Source organism: Lampetra fluviatilis, chromosome 47 (assembly GCF_964198595.1).
Source record: "Lampetra fluviatilis chromosome 47, kcLamFluv1.1, whole genome shotgun sequence".
NCBI lineage: Eukaryota > Metazoa > Chordata > Hyperoartia > Petromyzontiformes > Petromyzontidae > Lampetra > Lampetra fluviatilis.
Window position 1 is genome coordinate 5,405,854 of NC_136321.1, and position 12,124 is coordinate 5,417,977.

Here is a 12,124-nt window from a genome sequence, read left to right on the forward strand (position 1 = left end):
AAACTGTCAATTCATTTTTTTGTAAACTGCACATTACTGAAAGATACAGCCACAACCGTATTGAAAATGCGGTATGTGTAAGGATGAGGCAATTGGCTTCGTGTGCTACCGCATTTCGAAACTAAACGTGACATGACGGGGTTTTATTTTCACCGTACGATAAACAACACGTTTTTGTCCCACGCAAAATGTTCTAGGCGCAGTCTCGCACATTGAAAGCAAATTGCATTTTAAGTGCCGTCCAGACGCACAAACAAGCAATGCGTCGGTCAGAACTTCAGGCAATGGGCTGTGGGGCAATTTCCCCGTCAGCAGGAAAAAAAAAGAAGAAAAAACACCCAGTGCATCGATCACATGGCAAAGCTACAAAAACGCTCATCTCCGGACAAAGCCGTTTGGGCATCCGCTGGCTGGGATTCAATTCTTCCTGCGGCACGGAGAGGAACATCCCCCGCATCCGCACGTCGCGGTGCGTGCGTGCTTTCAGCACGACGCGCAGCAATGACGACGGTCCCGATTTCGTCGCGCGACAAGCTGTTTTAATCTCGAATAATCATCGCCCGACATCTGCAGCACCGCATATTGAAATGCCGTTCCTCCGCTGTTGCTCCCCCAAGCGCGCACACACGCGTCTCGACAAAATCATTTTGGTCCGGGGAAAAAACATTCCATCTGAGCCTCCGGCTTCGCAGGAGCGGCGATGAAACGCGATGCATTTAAACGTGCACCCGCAAAGCCGAGCCTGACGAACGGGCGTTCAAAACCAATGAACCGCCCCCCTCGGCACTGTTCTATAGTCCGCAAATTATGCCAAGAGATATGCTGCACGGCCTCTTCTGAACTGCTATGCGGAGCGCTGCAGATGAAAGCTCCGAGCGAGGGCATTGCCCTTTCATTCACCTGTCCGCTTGCGATTCGCGCGACTGTGTTCGTGTTGGAGCGTGCCATGGTCTTTTTTTACGTATCGAAAACAAAATAAAAATGACTCAATGTGGCGTCGATTGCAGTTTTGTGCAAAGAGGGCCACCGCTAATTCGCATTGATCAACACAAACAGTACCACAAAAAAAAACAGCGTCACACCGATGGGCAAAACGCGCGCACGCTTCCGCGCGCGTTTTTGCGCCGCTTCGGATTCCAAACGTTCAAAAGAGCGGGGACCGCCACAGCGGCTGGCTGCCCTTTCTGGGGCGGGGGAGGGAGGGGGCAGTCGCGGCGCAGAAGCGCCGGATGGGGGTTACTTGAGCCTCTCAGCCCCCCATCGCCCCCAGACCCCCCCCCCACGCTCCAAGGTAGGCGGGTAAAACAAATAAATGATTCCGCCGTGTTCGCGGATTGTCAGCCGGGCGTCCGCTCAGCAGGTGCCGACCCTCGCTCTCAATTATGGCAGCGGCGGAACGGTTAGGAGCTCGACGTAAACGTGCTCTCTGCTGGCGCGTCTCCCGTGACGCGCCAGCGGGCGAGTTGGGTTCTGTCGTGGGCGCTGTCTCGACGCAAGCGTCGGTTCTAAAACGGGCTCGGAATATGAAACGGCGATTGATTTTCAGTTAAGCCTAAAATGTTAATGCTGTCCTGACTCGGCAACATCCCTGCAAATGCGCACTCGCCCCCTTTAAGTAACATGCCACAGGCGTGCATGTTATTGAACACGCAAACGGGCACGCGCACCGCGCACACACACACAAAGACATCAAGAGCTCGAATAACTTGTTGATTCTGTCAATTCGTCAGCACGACTTAGCTTGTAATAAAGCCAGTCAACGGCGGATCAAAGGTTAAAGAACATCGGCAAAAATACTGTCATCAATCCTGTATCACGTAAAACGCGTGACCTTTAACCGCTGATCGCCACGTTGACTTCAGCGCTCTGCCCACCGCCAATTCAGTGGGCTTAAACGCCAAGCTCGGAGGCACGGACACAAGGAGGGGGGGGATGGTCTTCACTAGGAGACATGGGGAGGGGAGACTGCATCTACTGCACGGATGCAAGCGGCCAGCCAGCCAGGCACACCGCACGCCGCCCTACCTAGCAGGCCACTCAGAGGACCACCGATCCCCTGGTGAGCCCCGGCGATTCCCAGCACAGGCTACGGCGCTGCAAATTCAAGGGGAAATGTCGCCAGGTCTGGGACGATCTGGGCCAGGAAAGGTATTTTACCTCCCGCAGGCCATTGGCTTATCGATTGAGCGTAACACACATGTGGCCGTGCAGGAATTTTGAAACTGTGCATCTATTTGCTTATTTATTTTACGTCAAGTCCTTTTATAGCGGACACGGTGCACAGAGCGCACGACTCTGCACGCGCGTCGTTTAAAATACCGTGGTGAAGGCTCACCACGGAAACGATGACATTTATAAATTGGTGACAGCCTGTTATGTCACAACTGGTACAGGAGAAGTGGGGAGAGGTTGCGGGCGCAGGAGGGGGGGGCAGGGAGAGAGAGGCGGAGGAAGAGAGGGGGGGGAGAAGCAGGGGGAGGAGAGCGGGTGGGGGCAGAGGGGGGAGAGGCGGGGGGACAGGGGTGGGTGGGGGGGGATCTAAAATCGCTGGCATCAGCTACGGTCTGCTCGTCAGCACGAGTCAAACCCGCCGGGTGAATAGACGGGAGCTGCGGCGAACTGCGGGTGGCGCTGGCTGGCACCTTGCATGCCGACGCTACGCCTCCGGTCACTTACATCCCGTTTTCCCCGGCTGGCCGGCTGTGTCGGACAACGGTGCAGAGCGAGAGGAAGAAAAAAAGAAAATGCCCCCTCGGCAAGTCAAACGAACGCAATTGCGCGGAACGAACGCGCGGCAGGACGGGCGAAGACGGGCAGAGATGTGCGCAAGGGGGGGATACAGGACAGCGCTAAATAATGCATGAGCACAATTAAGCCTTTAGACAAACTTGCACGTGAAGGCAGAAAGTAACATTAATGGGGGTTGGGGGGGGAACCAACAACGTTAAGATGAAGGGTCAACTTGCGATAATCCAATAGCCTTTCCTGCTGACAGCAACAAAAATACGTTTCACGTCGGAACGTGGAAAAACCTTCCGCAGAAAGACGAAACGATTAGACAAAACACACACTGAGAAAGAACACATGAAGGCGAAAAAAACAGGAGCAAACATCAGCATCCATCTCTCCACACAGACAACACGGGATGGAATAAAACCTATAACTGTACACGTGCCCTGGTGTTGAAGGGGGGGGGTGGGGGGGAGAGCTGGGGTGGACGGTGCAGGGAGGGGAGGGGGGGGATTTGTCTCGTTACGCAGATCTAATAAAAGCACACATCTTGCTGGGGCCAGAATCTCATTACCTGCCAGTCACAGAACACTAAGAAAACAATTTGCATTGATTATGCAAGTCAAATAGGACCTTGGCTGCATCCCTCCTCCAGGGGAAAGATACTAGTTTTCCAGCTGGGTCGCTCGCACACACAGAGCACTCACACACACACGCGCACACACGCGCACACACGCGCACATCGCTAAGTAGACACAAAGACAAATATCCCCGTATAGCTTTCAACAGACTATTGGGGCAAGTGCTGTTAGCGAGCACCTATGAAGGCCGGCACGCCACACGTGGCCAGCACCACGCCCGGCCGCCTTTGTCTCTCCAGTGGTGATGTTTACACACCAGCTACTCATCTGAGGCTGAGTCGACCTGGGGAAGGCCCAGGACCATTTCAGATAATCGTCACCGGTGTTTACCGTGAGCGGGAATCGAACTCGGGTCGCCGGGTTCCTAGTACAGCTCGGATCGCCGGGTTCGTATCGCAGTGCGCTAACTGCTGCACCACTACTCCCCACACGAGCACACAAAAAACAAAGACAAAGATCCCCCATATAGCCTGAAAAGACTGTTGGGCAAAGTGCTGTTAACGAGCACATATGAAGGCCGACACAGCGCACGAAGGGGTGGGTGGCCAGCACCCACGCCCGACCGCCTTTGCCTCCCCTAGTGACGATGTTTACTACACACCGCACCAGGAACCCATTTGAAGCCGAGTCGACCTAGGGGAGGCCCACGACCGCTTCAGATAATTGTCACTGGTGTCGGCCGTGAGCGGGAATCGAACTTGGGTCGCCAGGTTCGCAGTGCAGCGCGCTAACCGCTGCACTACCACTTCGCACATGCGCACACACAGACAGACGTCGCTATGCAGACACACACACACAGGCACGCTCGCGCAAGCTCCTCCGACTGGCCAACACTGCACAGAACAATGGGGATTGTGCACACTGTACACGTGACACCACGTTTCGTGTTAAACGGCTTCCAATTATCTCCAGAAATAAAATTATGACTCAACTGGGAGCGAGGCCTGGCCATTATTTGTTGCGCTCTGCCAGCCCTTATGTGTCAAGTTAATTTAACGGGGGTTTTTTTCCGCAGAGGGAACAACCCGCCCAACGCCGAAGCAATTCCGAAGGCGTGCAACGACTGAAGCGCGCGAAGGGAGCTTGTGAAAAACATGTCATTTACACAAACAGTGCAGACGACACACCCTGCATGGCACCCATCGCGTAATAATCATTTCCCATCGGTGAACACAGCGCGAGAGCCACATACACACACACGCACGCGCAGCAGCGTAGGAAACATTTCCTCTGATCAACGCACGACTCTGGTTGAAATCTGCGTAGGTCAGAGTTTCAAACGCTGTGTTCTCTGACAGGGATGTACCGGATTCACGGCGAAGGCTTTCATCTCAAAGCGCTCGCGTTTTTATTCCGCCGGCTCATTTGGATTCCACCCCGAATATTTTAGCGACTACCACCGGCCAAGGCTAACCGCGGTAGCTCGAAATGCAAAGCCTCTCTCGCACGCTCGCAGTGCCATGAGCTTCAACGGCAGCTCCTGGCCGTCAGTGCGGCCACCAAAGAATCCGGGGAAGAGATGCACATTAATCTTATCACACCGCCTCAAAGTGAACCGGTCAAAGCACTGGATAACGTTCACTGCTGAAAGCTGGCAAAGGGAGCGGGGGTGGGTTTGTCTCTCAGTTATGATCAAATGGTTTTTCATAAGACACAAAAAGCGTGCGTTGAAATCGCCATATAGCAGGCTTAAGCACTTACGCTTACCCCCCCCGGGATAATTTTAGGGCGATCGGCACCAGCGATCGTTACCACCGCATTTCCTGTTGTAGAAATGTAGTTGCCAAAAATACGGACTGATCTGATCGCAGCTCCTCATGGCGGGCGACTGGGACGGCCGCTTCCAATCAGATCGCTGGTGGAGGATCACGTGACTGTCCGACGTCAAGCTGCCTCGTCATATGAGAATAGCCAGCTTCAGGTCGGTGCATCGGTGAGGTGTGGACGGATGAGAGGGGAAAGCCTCGTGATCGATTTCTTTTCCCGCTAAGCAAAGCTCATATTGTAATGGGTTCTACTGAGTGAGTGACTGACTGACTGGAAATAACCGCCGCATAAACGATACCGTCACTCTGATTCCGTTGCCCGCTAAGTTGAAGGTAGCCGCGCTCATGGTTAATGGGTTTGCCGGTGACGGTTACGAGCAACGATTAGCCATAAAAGTGTGCGAGAGAGATCGGGGTCTTGGGGATAACCTCCAGTTGGTAACAGCGCAAAGCACGGGAGGGAGCACGCCAACGCCGCTGGGATAATCACGTCAGGGTGAATCCACTTCTCAAACTCACATTGGCCCCAGCGTCCTGTGCGTGGGTGGAGGTAGTTGGGGTAGAGCCCATTGGGACGGTCCATCTTCTGCAGGATCCCACGGATCTTCATCACCTGGGCGACGCAGAATGAGAATCAGAGTATTGACTTATACCCGAGGAATCCGATGAGCTGTGAAAATCTTTTTCACAGGTGTCCTCAAAGTGCAAGCCAGAATGTTACAACAAACAATAGAAAACATACAACAGGAATGCAAAGTACAGGAAAGGTAAACAAATCACTTTTAAAAAATATACGAATAAAACAAAACAATATTTATCTTACCAGGTAAAGCCCACTGAGCTATTTAGCTCTTTTCCAGAAGTGACCTGGCCATAAATGATAGCTCAACGAAGTGGCTTATGACGTGGAAATTTATAGCAGCCAAATAATCGAAACGCGTGACACTGATTCGAAATGTGGACTGAAACCGGAGGACCCGGAGAAAAATCCATGTGACCACGGGTATCGAACCCACGAGCATCTACTTACCAGGCCGCCGCGACGCCCCGAAGGGAAAGTACACGGCACGACCAGGCTGCAGATGCAGACATTTGAGATTGAAAAATGAAAAATAAAAAATGATTGTGAGCGCCGTGCTCACGCGCATTCACCAACGGAATAGGATTTCTCAGAACTCCAGCAGAATGGACTCATCACACCTGTGCATGAGTGAGATCTTATCAGATCAATAAGCTGGTCACATATTTTACTCAAATGTCCATGTAATGTTAAAATTGCTTTTTCTGCCTGTGGTGTATGAATGTTGAACTTCTTTTGCACTAAACGTAGCCCACGGTGCTAATCGGAGGTGCGGGGAAAGGACAAGACACTAAACACAAAGAGCAGTTATAAATAAATTAGTTTTCAATCTAGATTCAAAAGTGCAGAGCTCCAAGTGGCATCTTAATATCGGAAGGAAGAGCGTTCCAGACGGCCGCAGAAGTCTTTATTCGATGGTTAGCCAAAGGCCGCTGCTGCGAGGATGACCAGCGATCTGCCTAACGGAAGCTAACGGAGCGTTTGTGGGTGCACGCCACCTTATTACGCGCTCCATTTTTTTCTCAAATGACCAAATGTGCTAAACTAGAACAAATGCCACCTCCACACAGAAAGCACCTTCCCTCGGATTTATTACGAAGATACAAAATAAGCCAAGAATGTGTGTGTACTGCGCGTGACGTCACTCCACATGCTGCACCCTTCCCCATTAACCATGAGGGGGTGACGTCACTCCACATGTCACCCCCTCCCCAAGACCAATTAGCGCGTGACGTCACTCCACATGCTGCACCCTTCCCCATTAACCATGAGGGGGTGACGTCACTCCACATGCCACACCCCTCCCCAAGACCAATTAGCGGGTGACGTCACTCCACATGCTGCACCCTTCCCCATTAACCATGAGGGGGTGACGTCACTCCACATGTCACCCCCTCCCCAAGACCAATTAGCGCGTGACGTCACTCCACATGCTGCACCCTTCCGCATTAACCATGAGGGGGTGACGTCATTCCACATGCCACACCCCTCCCCAAGACCAATTAGCGGGTGACGTCACTCCACATGGGGCAACCCCCCCCCCCCTCATTAATAATCATGAGCTGAACAATTTTTCTATTTAATATTTGAGATTTACTGCAATCTACACCCGTCCTTGGACGGGCAAGCTAGTTACCAAGAGGAACAGATGACCGACATCTACGCTTTGCCAAACCCTTTCCATTTATTGAACTCTGGTGTAATAATGTCACAGAGAACGTAGATGAGATTTTTACTGAAAAGAGCACAGGGCAATCAATTTATAATACAGCGATTTTTTTTTTTGCCGTGCGATACAATCGCAAATTTATGACACGTTTTGAAGACTTATATCTTACCAGTTAAAAAAAAAGCCCCACACTTTCTTGAAGTGGGAGATATTAATGAAAAGGTCACACTTGGACTAAAATAATGAATATAAGCCAGACCTCTCTGTGGCACTGCATAAGAGTGATTTTTTTTCTTCCTGCGGGCTACAAAACGGGGGAGATGTTAGGATGATGAGGAGGACATTCGGAAGTTAATTTACGGGAAGAAAAAAAAGAATGAGCAAAATCGGAATAATAAAACGCACCGGTTTTCCATTTGAACACGCACGATTTATTTTCTTACGCAATCTCATTTGGTTACTCTCCCATCCGACGGCTTCAACAGAGCTCGGGGGGGGGGGGGGGGGGGCGAAAAACATTCGACCCAAAAGCGGCGGCGGCACCCGCCCTCGGCACAAAAGGGAGCGCGGGGAAACAAATTGGCGGCCCGGCGACACGAGCTGGGACAGCAGCGAGGCGCTCGGAGCAGGATCAAGGAAATGGGAGTGGACCGAGGGGCCTCTGCTCGTCGCTCTCTCTGCTCGCTCGCTCCCGAGATTGCACAAAAACCACGACGGCGTAGAACGGGTGGGAAAAACGCAGGCTTCGGTCAACAGGGGAAAAAAACGTTCGTGGAGCAGTGATGTCGCCGGAGGAAATTGCCTCGCGCGCGGTTCAAAGTGAGCCATCGTACGTACGCGTGCTCAACTTCTCTCGCGCCGTACGTAGCAAACCGTGCTGTTCGGTGGTGAGGGGGAAGGACAACAAACTGAACACAAAAAGCAGTTCTAAACAAAAGCGTTTTCAATCTGGATTTACAAGTGCATGGCTCCAGTGGCTTCTTAATATAGAAAGGAAGAGCGTTCCAGACGGCCGCAGATCAATGATTAGCCAAAAGCCGCTGCTGCGAGGATGACCAAAGTTTGCGTCATGGTTTATGCTCCCTGACGAGACCAGCAAGGTATTGTGGTTCAGCAAGGTATTTACTACGATAATGAGCCAAGAATGTCTGTGTGTCCCGCACGTGACGTCACTCCATATCGGCCAGCCTCCCTCATTAATAATCATGAAGAGGTGACGTCTTCCAAATGGACACCCCCCCCCCCACATTAATAATAATTAGCGGGTGACGTCACTCCACATGGGGGGGGGGGCGAGGCGCCTCCTCGGCGTCAACTCACAACCCTCACTACAAAGGCAGAACCCTCACGTCACGCGACCTCCGTGACGCTGTTGAGATATCGAAGTAAAAAGGACGTCGTGATGAACAAGGGATTATAACCTTAAAATGAAATAGGTCTGTGTCACCGCAGCCTTACAAATTGCACACGAATTGATGCAATGAATATCACGCCGCGGTCGGCTTTTCGCTTGCAAGTTTCGGATTTACAGAAATACACCCGGCCTTGGATGGGCAAAAGGCCGAATATCACACCACTTCTGGGCACGGACTGCGAGTATTATTAAACATAATGAACCACTATTAAAATGGCCGATAATACCAATTGTGCACGACTGTCAATAAAATTCTGTTCTCTCCCTAAAGGGCACTGCAATGGTAATTACAGACTTTTGCACACGAACAGCTTTGGTTCAGGGTCAAGGCCATACAGCTCTGTCACTGGAAGATTAAAGATCCTCGTTTTTTAACCACTTACAGCGGAGGGTGAAGTACATTCAAGGAAATAGCCTCTTGAGGCAACAACAAAAACTGAAGAAAAGTATAAACTCCACGCGCACTGAAATGGAATTTAAAATGTCATTTAGTTTTGGGGCAAAGGGCGCCCACCATCAGGCTAGTGTGACTAAAGATTGACGTTCAGTGCGCATACATTTTTTAGATACGGGGTCAATAAATGCTGAATTAATTACTTATGAGGAGCTGTGCATATTTCACCCATACACAGCGCACACACGGTTGGCTACGTACGGTGTGAAATAAGTTCAACGTACATACGTACGTACATTGTATTGAGATAAATGCATACGCTAACATCAGGCTAATGTCACTGCATACCGATAAACGATGTGTGACGGAGTTTCTGAATTCGTGAAATAATATGATTAATTGTGAGTTAAATGGATTATTATATGATTACTATAATGATTGTTTACCCAGAGAAGCCTCAAACCGAGTCTCAGGACTCTTCCAGGGAGGGTCCTGACAAGTTTTCGCAGTAGGCAGGTGGTGATGGAGCTACGTTTCATCCCTATTGAGTAAATTATGCAGCTCATTTTAAAGCAGAATGGTGCTGGATACAGCCAGTCACATTCTGAAAATGTGATGTATTAACTTTGATTCTTACCTGCTGTGTATCGATAGTTCAATGTGAAGGTGCCATTGTGTTGAGGGACTACTGCTGTGGTCTGGGACTGTTTTGCTGGTGTCTTTGCTGCCTTGCCCAAGCCTGATAAATCGGACTTATATAATTAATATATTTACATATTTAGTTACTTGCTTAACAATTTCTCTATTTTGCACTCCCGTCGTGTTGTTTGTATTGTTTGCTGTTGTAACTTGCTGACCCCTTATAATACTGGACATCGTGAACAAGAGCTTCAAACTCTTTGGTTCTTTCGGTAAAGTCACGTAGGTAAAAATAATGAAATAAAATAATAAATGTAACCAAATTTTTTTTTTTCACGTACGTGACTTTACCGAACGAACCAAAGAGTATGGATCATTGCAGTCACGAAAACTTCAAATCTAGAATTAAGAGCTTCAAAAGCTCATCGGATTCCTCCAGCATTCTAAACAATTCTGAAGCATTGGGATGTTTTGCCAATACCAGTTAGTTTTTTGCGTAGAATGATACTCAAATAAAAATCATCCAAGGGAGAATACCAGAAAACCAAGAGGAAACCCATACAGAGCAGGCAGAGGACATTAACAACTCGATGTAGAAAGGCAACCGAGTCAAGAATGAAACAGCCCTTCGCAGGAAATATTGCGGTTTATAATACGAGTCCTGAATACAATACAATTGATTTAGAGTGCCTATTTTGAGGCTGTTGATGTAGTATTGTCATCAATATGCGACTATACACATCCTTTAGTGAGTCTAAAATTTAAGAACTGTGTGTTCCGAGGCCAATGCCAAAACTGTTAAATCCAACCTAACCGTGCAACAGCAGCAACGAATGAAATTATTGGCACAGCTTATGGGAAAAAAACACAAGAAAGCAATGAAGCCATGAATAACTTAACAGACGAAAGACAGATTTTCAAAGTTTAACTAGAGTGACGCAGGGTGCATCAGGAAGGCGTTTTAGCCTCCCTGGTCCAAGGAGTAAGCCGATGTCACCTTCAGATGTGTTCCCAGCTGACGCGGTGTTGTTGCGATAGCGATCGGGGCACTCACCAGGTCAATGTAAGAGGAGTCCCCGGTCAGGTAGCTCAGGTGAGCAAACTCCAGGTGCAAGGTGCCGAACTCGGCCAAGATGCTGCATCCTGACGACGCCCAGTTCCAGTTGCGCCCCACCCCGCTGGGAGACACGGCACGGCACCGACACGGCACAAGCACGGCACAACAACCACGGCACACGCGGTGTGAGCGACGAGCATCTCCCCAATGGCCCCCGACAGCTGTTCTCCACCATGGGATCGCCACACCGTGATGTGAGCCAGGCAGCAGCTCACAGCACTGCTAGGTAGCATCAATCCAATCCTCCCCACCCACTGCCCAGCCACCCGGCCAGTGGGAATATGAAAATGGGTAGATGTAGGAGGTGCAATGACTGCAACTGTTGCCAAGCACACGTGATACGCAGTAATCAGCTCGTGTGCAGGTGTTAACCAGAATAATTACGGCTTACGACCGATGATGATGATGAGCTGGAAGGGAGGATGGATGACTGTGCCTGTTGCCAGGTCCACACGATACCCACGCTTGGACACAGCCAGTAATGCCAACAGATACCTCTGGGTGGTGACGTGCTAGCCCACGCAATTTCGAGCGAGCCCGTGGGCAAAATATAATGTTCGCGCACACACACACACGATGCTCTATGGGCACAACCCAGAGGCGGTCCCGACCACTCCCCATCTATCCCGAGATCGCAGAAGCATCCAGCAACACTCCCACACAGTTTGCATCAGGCCATGCTAATTTCTGCTGCAGCGGATGATTAAGTGCGCGTTTCAGGGCATAAAGAGGCCAATTCATCACGTCCGTCTTTCAGCAAGCGCTAGGGACCAGCGAGACACTTTCCCGAGCACATTTTCCGTCGAAAATGGATGGCTCCGGCAGAGTCATGAAGAACATTAGGAGGACATATTGGACAGTACCACCGGCAGAAAAGTGGGATTAACAGGGCAAATTAAAAATTAAAGGATCTTGGATCAAAGCACACTGAGCTGCCGTTATTAGCAACGGGGAAAACGGAGGTAGCGTGACCGATTGCTTGAGAGCCTGTTTTGCCATTTTCACACACACACGTGGAACAACCACGTGACAAACACTCCAATATCACCCCCCCCCGCAAACCCCCATCTGTGACGGCAACGCGCCAAATGTATTTTTCACTTGCACGCACACCCGACACAAACAAGTTTATCAAAATCAGGCACCCAGCAGAGGCGCGACAATTGAACGCGTA

The 12,124-nt window shown here is 50.4% G+C and overlaps 1 protein-coding gene across 1 annotated transcript in view; it reads right to left on the reverse strand.

Annotated features, from left to right (window-relative positions):
* Positions 1 to 12,124, reverse strand: part of LOC144947897 (mannosyl-oligosaccharide 1,2-alpha-mannosidase IA-like) — an 86,510-nt gene that overhangs the window by 13,258 nt on the left and 61,128 nt on the right. Inside the window, exons 6-7 of the mRNA XM_078877278.1 lie at positions 10,888 to 11,011; positions 5,657 to 5,750 (exon numbers count right to left, since the gene is read on the reverse strand). Of these exons, the coding sequence (XP_078733404.1) occupies positions 5,657 to 5,750; positions 10,888 to 11,011 (218 nt within the window). The remainder of the gene's footprint in view (positions 1 to 5,656; positions 5,751 to 10,887; positions 11,012 to 12,124) is intronic.